The 14108-nt window shown below is 32.3% G+C and overlaps 2 protein-coding genes across 2 annotated transcripts in view; both read right to left on the bottom strand.

Moving 5' to 3' along the window:
• The window catches only part of LOC134238260 (uncharacterized), a 44083-nt gene extending 34710 nt beyond the window's left edge, over positions 1 to 9373 (bottom strand). Inside the window, exons 1-6 of the mRNA XM_062720381.1 lie at positions 9182 to 9373; positions 6777 to 6874; positions 6264 to 6436; positions 5696 to 5820; positions 4555 to 4653; positions 4117 to 4261 (exon numbers count right to left, since the gene is read on the bottom strand). Coding sequence (XP_062576365.1) covers positions 4117 to 4261; positions 4555 to 4653; positions 5696 to 5820; positions 6264 to 6436; positions 6777 to 6874; positions 9182 to 9362 — 821 coding nt within the window. The 5' untranslated portion in view covers positions 9363 to 9373. The remainder of the gene's footprint in view (positions 1 to 4116; positions 4262 to 4554; positions 4654 to 5695; positions 5821 to 6263; positions 6437 to 6776; positions 6875 to 9181) is intronic.
• Positions 9374 to 10639: 1266 nt separating this feature from the next.
• LOC134238285 (angiotensin-converting enzyme-like) lies at positions 10640 to 13139 on the bottom strand. Its single transcript, XM_062720414.1, has 2 exons — positions 12905 to 13139; positions 10640 to 10825 (listed from the first exon to the last, which is right to left on the bottom strand). The coding sequence occupies exons 1-2, from the start codon at positions 13109 to 13111 to the stop codon at positions 10640 to 10642; spliced, it is 393 nt and encodes a 130-aa protein (XP_062576398.1). The 5' UTR covers positions 13112 to 13139.
• Positions 13140 to 14108: the final 969 nt, after the last annotated feature.

The raw sequence follows: 14108 nt of genomic DNA, 5'->3' as shown, positions 1-14108 counted from the left end.
TCATAAATCTTTTAATAGAAACAAAAGACCCGTTTTAAAATTCAAACGTTAAAAAAACTACATTGTATATTTGTAACCTGAATAAATACAGATTTAATTTCGCGAGTTTTTACAATAAAGTTTTTCTAAACAAACTACAAATTAAGACTTTTTAAGATTTCAAACAAAATTATTTGGGAACATTTTAAAATCATTTTCTGTATTATTGTACGGTTAATATTTTTTGTTTCATTTTGCATTGGTTTATGCAGTCTTCAATACTGTGAAAGAGAATCAATCACTTTAACGACCGCTAAAAGAATGACCTTTTCATCCTTATAATCGCAATCTCAAGGAAACTATCATTTAATAAATGCAAATCAAAGACCACATCTCTTTCAAAAATGCAACACCAAACGTCCCATCACTTTAACAAATGCATAATTAAGGACAAAATCACTTTAACGAATGCAAAGTGAAGGACCAAATCACTTGAACGAATTTCATTGTCCTGATAAGGTTTCTTACTTGAGTTTGTTTCCTGCGGCTTTAGAGTTGTAAATATCACACGTGTGCAGTGGACCCGTGTGATTCATCTCCTCACACAGAGCCTTATGGAACTGGAACTGAAGAATATAGCTGACGAAGTACCTTTAAGTAATTAAAATAAAATTAGGATCTTCTTTTATATATTTTAATACGTTTTTTGCGTACCGTGTCGTGTACTATCCATTATAATTATAAAATATATGACATAATGAAAAATGCCACATCGAATTCTTAAACAACCAGGAGCATTAGAGGAGAAAACATTCAATGTTAATTGGTCACACTTGCTCCTTATCACAATTAGGTAAATGGAATAAAATGGTTAGATAATTTAGTGCGTAATGAATAGCTGAATAGTTTTTTATGATGATGTCAGTAAACATTCGACCAAATAACACGTCAATGTAAATTCGACCAAAGGATAAGTCGATGATTTGATTTATATATTTTTTTAAAATGTTATTTTCGTTCTTCTCAAGTAATGACCATATATGCCAGCATCCTTGGGTAAAGGGGATTCAAGTTTGTTCAAAAGGGCCATTTTCAACAAAATTATGAATTAGAGAAAAATTAATGGCATTTTTAAAAAACTTCTCCAAAACATCAGGAAAATATAATGTGGAATCTTTATATAGTGTAGATTCAAATTTGTTAAATCATGACCACACATTAGGGTGGGGCCAAAATAAGTTTTACATAGGAAATTATTTTAAAAATCTTTTATCTGAACCACTGGGCCAGGAAAGATACAAATGTGGAAACTAAAATATAGTAAAAGTTTGTTCAAATATGGAGATTACGAACAGTATTCAAGCTCAAAAGTCCATTACAAAACAAGATAGGAGCAGAGCAAACATGGACCTCCAAAACATCACATAATATAATTATCTTCATATAATGAAAACATTAATTATCTCCACACATTCCGAAAATAAGGTTTCGTGGCAAATTATTATTACTTTTATCTGAAACTTATAGTACAAATGGTCCAAACTAAAATAAAGTAAAGGGTGAAGATGATTAACGACTTCAGTAGTCAATTTATTTTCAAAATCTATTATGTTCAGGTGCCAGGAAGGGGAAAGCAATCCATGTATACCCGCCGTGAGTCATGTTCTGATTAAGGTAAAATAAGACTTCTGTAGTCATTTACAAACGAAGGCCAATATAACAATCTCACTGGTATAGGAGGACTTGATGCCGACGAAATCCTTTAAACATTAAGATATTTCAGCAGTTTATTTGGGTTTGTGTCCTTCAACTGGACATTCCGATATATCGACGACGTATTACCAAATACAATACTCAGTAGTTATCATTAAGTCAAATGCTGACGGACTGTCTTCAAACTGCTTGTTAGGCCATTGGTTACACACTGATCATGAGTTGTCCAAGGATATTTTGCGTTGTTTCCTGATCGCGACAAGGAGCACACGGAGGTTGTGACCGGTCATTACGGGATGCTCACTCCTCCATGGCACCTGGTTCCACCTCTTATGTTTTGGAGGTCCGTGTTTGCTCCTCTCTTATTTTGTAATGTTTAATAGACTTTTGAGCTCGAATATTGTTCGTTATCTGTATATATTTGATTTACTTCAAATAAGTGAAATAGTCGGACGCATTCGTTTCAATCTTGGATACTTTACACGAAAAAAATGTTAATGGTAATAGGAACAACAATGATTTATGATAAACGCGAGAATTCATCATTTCAGTCTTCAACGTCCCTTACTTATGCAGTAATAAACCCTTATCTTCTACATATGGGATTTCAGTTTTTCAGTTCATTTGATACGCAAGAGCATGCTCCACATATGAACAATTTTCTAAAACGACGCAAGCTAAAACAAAAAAGATGATGAAACAAGATCTTCCGTACACCATTTCGTATGGGATACAATGACCTTGTCGACAAATACAATTTTTTCAGTTCATCAACGGGGTACCCATTATTTACGAACTGATATGATTTCCCGATTACAAAGAGCACACGGCGAGATATACCACTTCTGTTGTTTTTGGTGGTCCATGTTTGCTCTGCTCCTGATTTGTAATGTTTATATGGACTTTGAGATCAAACACAGTTCATTTCCTCCATATTTCATATTCTATCAGTCTGAGAATATGTAACAATGTAATTTTCTAGATGACTAATGATATTTTATGATCGATGTCCCTTACAGACAAAGTCTACGAGGGCTGTTCAATAAATAATGTCCTGAACTGTATGACATACAATACAGATATCATATAACATTAAACTTTACCTTTTCTAATAGTTGAATCTTTAATGAATTTATAACAGTTTATGTGACCACTTTTCATCACATAGTTTCATGGGATATGGTACACTTTATAAATGAATGCACCAAAGGATCAAATCTGCTGTAAAACTTGTTAAAAATCCAAAAGAAATATTCACTGAAATATGTGACATTTACAGCAACTAATGCCTGTTTTATAGACAAATAAGCAATTTCAGATAAAAAATTATATAATGGGCATCAAAAATGGTAACAAAAATTATAACAACTTATGTACTGTTTGCCAAATTTCACCAAATAATACTTGATGATGTAGGATTGACTTTAAAACACATAGCAAATTTGATAGACATCACATCGGGGTTAGTTTAAACTTTTGTGAAGAAACGTTTGACGGTAAAAAAGCTTAGTACTCAAAGGTCACCCTATATTTTGAAAAATGAGTTAAAACGTTAGCGACAAATGTCTTACCATTTCAAAAAATATATCAATAATTGGAGTTATCCATGTTGTTTTGATATTCAAACGCTTGATAGCTTTAAAACAAAATTTACGGAACTACAAAACAGTGGAAACTTTTTATATGCAAATTTCTTAAATATTAGTGGTAAAATCTGTATTTAATTTCTAGAGTATGTTTGCAAAAAAAAATATTTAATTCAAATTAAAACTTTCTGTAAATATTTTTCAAATTAACAATATTCGCCAGATCTTAGACCTTTTGACTTGTTTCTATTTCCAAATTTGAAAAAAAACACCTTTAATAAGGAAGAAACAAGTCCAGGAAATCATTGGATCGGCCATTTTCCAGTATACTAAGAAAAAAATGGGAAATTGGATACAAAATGTTACGGACATGTGTTTTAATCAAGAGAGATTGATAATGAAGATTAAATCATTGCGCGAAAAGCGTCAAATTCCAGCCCTCGTATATTGTTACAAGCATTGTTACTTGGTACCAAGACATATTTTTAATTTAGTTTTTTAAAAATTCTTTTATCAACTGTGATCTATTACCTGATATACGGGGTATACCGATATGATAATACCCCTGATATAAAAAGAATTTGAACGCACAGCTTTAAAAAGGAACTAGTGGAAACTTTGGGTTTTCTGTAAAACAATAATTTTCTGTGTTTCTTGTTCAAACATTTATTCATTCTCATAGATAGGGGCTACTCTTCCCTACCGCATGGAGTTTCCTATGCAACTCTGACCATAACTATATGCTTCTTGCACAAACAATTATCAGAAGCGGGGTTAGAATTTTTTGTTCATAGACGGAGGCTACGCTTCCTTACTGTATGGAGTTTCCTATACAGACCTGAGGTCCCACCAGTGTTTGTTGTAGTTAGAGTCCGTAGTGTTCCCGCTAAACACGCTCCATCGCCATTGGTCAATCAGGTAACCAAAGGGAATGAAGGCTATCTTCCGGAGAGCTTGTGCCATCAGAAAGTTCAGATCGCTCTCTATTAAACATTTACCTTCATTAAGTTATTTTAAAAGAATATTTCCTTTATAGTTAAATTTAACGTTTGATATCATTTTTATAAATATTCTTTCCAGAGATGGAATTAGGAAATATGTATAATTGATTGATACAAAATACTTCTAATGTTAACCATTTCCAATTTCAGCTTATTGCACTGATGCTTCATTCAAACTAAAATTATTATTCTCCTCCTATCTACAAGGTTCTTCTGTTTTATATTTTATTTATTTTGGAGATATTTTATTGGTTTGTCTGGTTATTCTTTGTCACCTGTGTCGTTCTGTACACGGTCCAGCAGGCCAATCTTCTTCAGATGAGAAGGCGTTGACACCGACAGAGCTATCAAATCTCCAATGGCTTCATGAAAACCTGTAAGATATCAACAAAACTTTAATTTATTTTTCTCTAAAATACTATAAGAGAAATATTTTGGTGAGCACTGCATCTGAAATGAACTCAACAACCTCTGCTACCTGTAAAATACTTTACAATTCAAAACAAATTGTCTATATTATATTATTAAGTTAAAAGGAATTATAAATTATTGTGTACATTGTATATTTATCATTGTGTCCAGATTGATTTCCATTGTACAGAAATAAGGCATTCACAATATTTCGCAAAGAAAATTGTATCTCAAGCTTTCAAAAATAATTTTATTTATGCAACTTTTTTCGATATCAAATCTAATACGATTCACATTTGACAACTCCCCTTTGGTAGTATATTGTAAATAGACGGGGACAAATTGAATTTTTAACTGAATGAAATGCTGCTGGGTTTGTTTATGGTAAAACCTGTCGTATTATTGCTTTATCATGCTTGTTTCCTTTCACTTTATAAGAAAACGCAGTTACTCTTCATGTATATTGATAATATAACTGATTTACATCTAGAAGTACGTATGTGTGATTATGTTGAATTTAGAACGGCAATATTTACTTTAAAGTTCACATGTTCTTAAATGAAGTATACATAGGTGTCCTTATCTGAGATGTAACATCTGCAGAATTTTTGCGTTTCCTCGTTACAAGTTATCTATCACCGTCATTAATGAATTTCAAGTGACATACATATACTTTGGCTGCACTATTTCTTTTTTACAGCTGCCTATGTATTTTTCAACGCTGGGAGAATTACAAAGTTAAATCTTATTTTATAATAATTTTTTTATGACTTATTTATTATTTTTAATTTTGGATTGAAGAAGGACTAGCTTGAATTCATATTGATATGTATTTTATATAGAAATAAGCAGATAAACAAAAAATATTTACAAAAGAACATGCTAAATCTTAGATCATTTAAGAACAATATAAATAGAAATTTAAATTAATTAATTCTTAAATTGATTAAATCGTAGGAATTGGCGTTATGAGTAAATGCTATAAAACTTTATATTTCTGTTTACCCGGGTTTGCCCCTTCCCTGAACGTGATGTGCTGGTCTTTATATAACATGTCATACATAATGTGTCCCATCTCATGGTGGACAACAATCAGCTCAGGCATCGTGATGGCGGTACACATCTTTATCCTAGAAACATATATAAGATAGATGAATAAATTACTAGTATTTTTGCATTTTACAAGGGACTATTTATAGAAATTTAGACCTGATAAAGCTTTTGGAAACTATTTGCAACAAATATGGCGCTCGTTTAACAAACGAACTTACTCCTAAGGCCAATATAAAGTTTAAATTCTTTATACCACAGACACTTTTTTTTTATAAAACGTTAATGCTATGTGCATTTTATATTGTAATTATCTTACACAGCAACTAAAACTAATGATAAATAGCATGTCAAATACATTGTAACATTATATGGATTGACTCACACCTTAGGAACTAGTGTTAGAATTCTCAGGATCCAAGTTCTAGCCTTTTTACACGTCTATGGAGCAGACCTATTTCTCGGTTCAAACTCGTTAAAAATTCATTGAGTTGCAGTACAACTTTTTTTTAATGATTGATACCTAAAGTCTTTGCTGTTGCCAAAATCCCATGCCGACGGATGACACACGACTTTTCGGCCGTCTGTTGGTTTTGTCAACATTGACTTTTCCCAGAAGCTGTGTGGCAGAGAGGGCCATCCCAGACTGGTGAAAAACTGTTCTGCTGTCCTGAATATTTCTGTCGCGTTGTAGTTCTGTACAAAAAGATGTACTAATCTTCAGTTCTAGTTGTCCTTAATAAATCAAAGCTATGTAGGAGATTTCTACAAGAGGCCTATCCTAAGAATTTCCTGAACCTTGAATATTTGAAACAATCATAAATTGAAGTTTCTCTTAAATCATTTTTTTCCAAAGTTGAATATTACAGTTTGAGCATGTATTACAGAAATCCCGACTTTGACTTGCTGAAGCTTCTAAGTAATAATACAATATTTGGTTATACATAAGCGATATGTCTATCAATAATGAGTCAATTAAACCTTCGATTACATTGCAAAATATTATCTATTTCCCCTGTCAGTTCTACGTGTATACCTGATTTTTGAGTGAAGATGTAACCTCGATTTCCGGTCTATCTTTATAAGGCTGAACTATGTGGTACACGTTTTCCCAGTTTTGAGCCCACATATTTCCTGAAAACACAATATCAAGTGTTAAAGGTTTCTGCAAAAAAAAAAACTTCTTCATTTACTGAGTAACAACATAAAGCACCAAAAAAGTAATGGTGCTTAAGTAAGCCTCACTGTTTACACTTCACTTCATACTTATTGTTAGGCCAACTGAATTGCCGACGGATTTTTCCGTTATTTCCCAATCATGACAAGGAGCAAACGGCGAATGTGACCGGTCGGCAGGGGATACCTACTTCTCTATGGCACCTAACCCCACTTCTTTTGTTTTGGAGGCCAGTGTTTGCTCTGCTCCTATTTTGTATTGTTATATGGACTTTTGAGCTTGAATACTGTTCGTTATCTCCATATATCATTCAATACGTCAAATTATCTTAACAAAGCATATGTTTACTATATGATTCAGTATTTCCTCTGATTTTTCCTAGTACATGTTAATGCTACGCTTCAATAGGACATAGAGCTTTGTGAGCTTCACCGGGATTTGTTTTTAGACGCCTTTACTAATATGTTTATGCCATTTTCAAAATGTCTGAAGACCTTATAATTAATTATTTATATGTCAGTCAGATTTCCCTGGATATGTTAACACCACATTCCAATATGTCATTCAATTTTCTCAGGATATGTTATACTACTCTTCATTAAGTCAAAAAGTTTTCCCAGGATATCTTTATACAAGGTTTCAATATGTCAGTAAGTATTCCCTGGATATTTTTACACCTCACTCTTATTTGTTTTTTTTAGCATTCCTAGGATCAGCATTTCTAAGATATGTTTACATTACACTTACATAAATCAGTCAGATTTCCCCAAATGTGTTTATGCTTGCTTTAATATGTCCTTCCGCATTCCAAAGATCTACCTTTAATCACTTCAATGTGTTTGTTTACACAACACTGCTATGCTTTAATATGTCAGTCAACTTTATCCAGAATATATTTACACAAGGCTACAATCCTAAGATATATAAATTACATACTTCAATATGTCAGTTAGCTTTATCCATATGTTTACATTAGTATTCAATATGTCAGTCAGCTTTATCCAGGGTATGTTTACATTAGTATTCAATATGTCAGTCAGCTTTATCCAGGGTATGTTTACATTAGATTCAATATGTCAGTCAGCATTATCCAGGATATGTTTACATTAGATTCAATATGTCAGTCAGTTTTATCCAGGGTATGTTTACATTAGTATTCAATATTTCAGTCAGCTTTATCCAGGGTATGTTTACATTAGATTCAATATGTCAGTCAGCATTATCCAGGGTATGTTTACATTAGATTCAATGTGTCAGTCAGCTTTATCCAGGGTATGTTTACAATAGATTCAATATGTCAGTCAGCTTTATCCAGGGTATGTTTACATTAGATTCAATATGTCAGTCAGCATTATCCAGGGTATGTTTACATTAGATTCAATATGTCAGTCAGCTTTATCCAGGGTATGTTTACATTAGATTCAATATGTCAGTCAGCTTTATCCAGGGTATGTTAACATTAGATTCAATATGTCAGTCAGCATTATCCAGGATATGTTTACATTAGATTCAATATGTCAGTCAGCTTTATCCAGGGTATGTTAACATTAGATTCAATATGTCAGGGATATGTTTACATTAGATTCAATATGTCAGTCAGCTTTATCCAGGGTATGTTTACATTAGTATTCAATATGTCAGTCAGCTTTATCCAGGGTATGTTTACATTAGATTCAATATGTCAGTCAGCTTTATCCAGGGTATGTTTACATTAGATTCAATATGTCAGTCAGCATTATCCAGGGTATGTTTACATTAGATTCAATATGTCAGTCAGCTTTATCCAGGGTATGTTTACATTAGTATTCAATATGTCAGTCAGCTTTATCCAGGGTATGTTTACATTAGATTCAATATGTCAGTCAGCTTTATCCAGGGTATGTTTACATTAGATCCAGGATATGTTTACAAGAGTCAATGTCAGTCAGCTTTATCCATATGTTTACCAGGGTATGTTGTTAACATTAGATTCAATATGTCAGTCAGCATTATCCAGGGTATGTTTACATTAGATTCAATATGTCAGTCAGCTTTATCTAGGGTATATTCACACTAGGCTACAATATGTCAGTAAGGTTTATCCAGGATATATTTATACTAGGCTTCAATGTGTCAATCAGCATTATCCAGGATATGTTTACACTAGATTCAATGTGTCAGTCACCTTTATCCAGGATATATTTACACTACGCTTCAATATGTCAGCCAGCTTTATCCAGCATATATTAATTCATGCATCTTCTTGATAAGTAAAACAACCTTACCGAGGATATGTGCTGGAATATGGCCGGACTTGGGGAAGCGCTGCTGGGGATATTGTTCCTGTAGGCGGGCCCTCACGTAGGCGTGGAGCTGGGAGTACAGGGGCTGTAGCTGTCTCAGAAGGTCCTTTAGATCTCTCTGGAACGTGGACGATTCGTACCAGTCCTGCAAATACTCCCCCATGTCTGCGTAATCTATAACTCAGAAAAAAAAAGTGACACTCCATGTTCACAGAGCTGGAAAAAGGGTGTCTGTCTGAAGAGCAACTCTGAATATTGTGGTCAGATTTTAAAGATGGTGAAAAGTAATGTAACTAATCAGAATGAAGACGAATATGTCCAATTTTAATGCTAAACTGATAAAGTACCCGTATTCAGATTGTTTCATAAGCGTAAAAGTGATCACTATATACATTCAATATCTTAAAGTATTACCCTTTAAAACAATTACACGCCCTTTACACTATAAATTCGTTATGATGAAATAACTATATTCTTTTTTGTTGATGGAAATCTGTATGTTGTCTGAATGTTTACTTTTTTGATGATTAAGAATTATGAGCATCCGTTTGAAAAAAAAATATTCATATAAAACGTAATTTTACAGATTTCCAGTCCCGTTTTATTATATTTAGACCATTAAATTTATAACCTCGTAAAAATTTTGATAAAATTTATCTTTTAAAACTGTTACGTTGATACAATTGTTTACTTTTTCATGTAAAGTTACATAGAAAATTCAAAAATAAAAATTGATGTTCATGTCAGCTAAAAGCATCCATGTTGTCCCATACCGCGATAAAATGAGACTTTATAACTTAGGAGGTAAATAAGACTTCCTGTATTAAAAATATAACATAAATTAAACACTGTTGGAAAATAATTTGACTCTTTTAGGCTATACAGAATTATTGATATCGTTTGATATAAGTTAAATTTAAAAATCTGAAATTATACTTTTTATGCAAAAGAATTAAGTACCGCGATATTCCACCAGTATACTCTTACCCCCGGGTCCTTTGTAAAACTTTGTGACTATTCATAGGTCCCCTATCTGTTTGCCGCTGGCGTCCCTCCACCCCTTCCAGGCCCGAAGTAAAGTGTCGTAGTTCCTGTTGTCCGCCATGATTGGAGTTAAAATGAAATGTTGTCCCAGTGTTACACACTTTTAACAAATGTATTTCGGCGCTTTTCATTAATTTCCATACTAGATAAATTACTAATTATATTATTTTAAAAGTCTTTCAAACTGACCAAATTCCATGTCTAAACAGTCGCTCCGCGTGACATTGCATACAACTGCTTCACTGTAAATCTTCTTCATCTCGGCTTCAACGTTACCTAACTTTAAAAATAAATAGGTAGTTATACATATATGGTGCGTGAATCCATTTGTAGTTGCTAAACTACATTATGTAATGACTGTTGGAATTTTTATGTTGTTCATTTATCAGAGAGCACTCAAGCAGTGTTTTCGTGTACCTGTTTCATTTTTTCCGGATCGCCAAGAGCTGTCGGTCCTACATTTCTAGTTATCTTCCAGAACATCCGTTTGACAGTCTCGTTTTGGAATTTTTTCCAGTCAATGTGGGAGGCATTTTTCGCTGCTTCTCGAATGAATTTTGATCTCAAGACATCTGCTTCTACCTGTATTATTGTAAAACAATTTATTGTATGTACACCTTGTACAGATAAGATGAGTGTTTTACCCTTTTTAAAGATGAAATGGGTTAATTATTTTTCTAAACTTGGCACTGTAACACTTTGCTATTTTTATCAATACTTGGAATGCAGAATTACATTTAACATTTTAATATGTTTTCGCTAGATTGTATTTTAATATTTTGTTTTTCCGAATCGGAATGTTTGTCTATTTGGACTGTTATCTAACTTTAAAAACAAAGTGAGATAAGAGTTATAGCATAAGACATATAGGAAACCAAAAAACTTCAAGAAAAATTACGATTATTAGAAAATAAATTTTAAAAAATAGTATTAAATTATATATAATTAATAAACAGATTCTGAAAGCACAAATTAATGAAGACATTTATATGAATTTTTTCCACACTATTTCGCACTGCTTACATACAATAACAATAATATTTTGACATACTTTTTGATTTCTATTTGTTACCGGTGAACGGATTACGCGGTCGAAACAATGAAAATCGGTTAGAAAATCTATAATTAGGTGGTCTTAACAATTGTTAATAAATTTGAACGCAATTTTCCAAAATACCTATCATTTAAAAATGGAATTTTCTGTATAAACGTTGCATATTGGTAATTTAGAGTTTTCAAATATCTACATCATCTGAATTTGTAATTATGGCCCTTGATTGGGATTAATGGTCTAAATTATTGTTTTATTGTTACGATTATACTTGCTCTTTTTGAAAATCAAGGGTAATGGGAAGATTTTGGGGAAAACAACTTTAAAATTTAGATATGTTGACGTAATTAGGACACAATAATTTTTTGCTTTTTTTAAATCAATCATTTCATTGTTTGCGTATTAAACTTGATTTCTAAACTGAATCAAATAGTCCTTTACCTACCTTCATTTAAAGGCATTTTGTTAAAAATGTTACACTATATTATAAAACTCTCGTACATTAGATATAAGGGAATTCAAGCAGTTTCGAAAATTTCAAGTAGTTCCGGTTATAGCCATTTATCGGGATTATTAAATTGAAATCGTATCAAAATTCATTATAAATGATCAATTTGTAGAGAATTCCCTACAATGAGACCTTAACATGTAATTTATATATGCATTATATCAATAAAAATATAAAAGAGAAAACATGATGTTTAAGCAAATTTATTGAAAATGAAAACATGAATTAATCGCAACATGAAGTGAACTTATGTTTCTATACACTTTCTCAGCCCTTTTGAAATCAATTTAATTATTTACAAATATTTCAATGAAAAATTAAATTATGTTTTTGTCCTTTTTATTTTTTTTTTAAAAATATTGTATGGTTTAGAGTTTTAAATCCAGAACTACTTAAATTAAGATGTTGTGAAGATTGCCCATTATTTTGGAGATGCTTCGTAGTATCAGGAAACCCAAAATACTAGAGAAAGAAGAAACACCAGTGTCTTATCCACACTTCACCAATTACAAAGGTACCCTTAAAAAGTTTCAAAAAACACCTACAACTTTAGAAACAGCATGTAATTTTTCTAATCAACGTAAATAAAGCGCTTCTGGTAGTAAACATTAAGCTGTTAACATGGAAAGAGAGACGGACTTTATGATCTTGCTTTATTGTCTAGATTTTAGACAATAAATTCAATGGTTTATACAAAAATTCACAAAAGACAAATCCATTTTGTGTGTTTAATTTTCATTTTTAAACGAAAATTATCCGGAACTGCAGAAAATCCGAAACTACTTAAAGCACTGTATCTCAAAAATGTACCTATTCCTTATCGTCAAATAATCGTGATTCTCTGAATAAAAAAGCGAAGATTTGACAAGTAGAGACGGATTCTTTAAAGGTGTTTGCACAGTCTACTGAATAATTATTTACACTGAAGATAATATGTTCTTTGTTTGTTGGATCTGTTTTGAAGTACAAAAAAACCCTGCATATTATAAACATTCCGCGAGGTTTTACTTGTGAAAAATGAAAAAAAAATTGCTTGTAATAGGCGGTTAAAATCATATAATTATTTCTTTTTTATATGAATTGAGATTAAATATAAACTTACCGTTTTGTTTTGATTGAAATCCGTGATATTTGTGTAATATTGCCACTGTACTGTCCAGTAGTTATATTCCACTTCTGAGAGCTCTGTATTGTACCAATCCAAGAACTCTATTCCAGCGGACTCCTCTGTAATTAAATTCTCCCCCAAAATCACATTTGTTACACAAAGCAAAAATGCAAAGCAACTTGCTGCAAATAAAACACGCATTTTCTACACGTGCATTGATACTCTACATATATATCTGTCCCCCGAAATATTTAAGGCCAAACTCTCCTATAAATGTTCAGTTCACATTGACATAAGGCGATGGAGTCCCTGTAATACTGTAGATTTAAACTTTTGCAGCGAAATTAGATCACATCAGATTTTGTTTGCTTGTTTGTTTTTTTCGGTACGTATTTTCATGCAATTAGATAAGGCGATCAGCTTCGACTTTTATTTGTAAAGCTTAGAAATATCGCGCTCCGGAGCTATAAACGTCCCCGGGGATGTCGGTTTCTCCGCCTCTCTGATGCGTTTGATCGTACGTTAAATTATAATTCTGTATGTATACGTTGTATAGATAAGATGAAACAGTTTCTAGGCTACGTTTAAATTCCAATGTCTGTCAAGCGCTCTGTTTTCAGAACATTTCAAAGTAGCGTCGTTTTGTTAGGGCCAAAACAAAGACCCCTAAGCAGGTTTCCGTATTTTTTGCTATTAGAGCAATTTCAAATCACATCTTGAGTCTGCCTCTCTGCAGGGTAAACCTTTTAACTTGACTCCATTAAACTCTATAATATGAAATTAAGGGGTAAAAAATTACAAAATTTACACTATCATCCCCGGGAGCAATCAAATGCTATATACATATATAAATAGCAAAGTCAGTGGGGCCAGGGAACATACTTCCTTATTAATTATATATGAAATTAATTATATAATTGTTCACCAGAAGAGTAAAAAAAATCAAGTTTTTTTTCTAGAAGGTAATTGTTCGAAATTCAACAATAAAGTTTTATTTTATATACCTCATGTGGTATTTTGCTCCCTCCGTTTGTTTGTTTTGTTTTGTTCTTTAAATTCCTTAAAGATGTTGGGTGGTCAAATTTACCCAACAAATCCACCTAAAATAAATGATTTTTCTAGCAATAATAATTTATGTTTTCACGCAGCGCTCTTTTATTTCCTGTGGTTTAAATAATCATAAAATGGCCATGTCTAC

Source organism: Saccostrea cucullata, unplaced genomic scaffold (assembly GCF_032062105.1).
Source record: "Saccostrea cucullata isolate Sc308-1 unplaced genomic scaffold, CSIRO_AGI_Scuc_v1 ctg1059, whole genome shotgun sequence".
Taxonomy (NCBI): Eukaryota; Metazoa; Mollusca; class Bivalvia; order Ostreida; family Ostreidae; genus Saccostrea; species Saccostrea cuccullata.
Note: the sequence above shows the minus strand (reverse complement) of the source record. Positions and strands in the feature narration are given on the sequence as shown.

What these genes read in the sequence shown, in the direction of transcription:
- LOC134238285 (XM_062720414.1), bottom strand. Translation starts at nt 13,111, where the DNA reads ATGCGTGTTTTATTTGCAGCAAGTTGCTTTGCATTTTTGCTTTGTGTA. An exon ending in ATTTCAATCAAAACAAAACG is followed by an intron (nt 10,826 to 12,904) that starts GTAAGTTTATAT and finishes ACAATAATACAG; the next exon opens with GTAGAAGCAGATGTCTTGAG.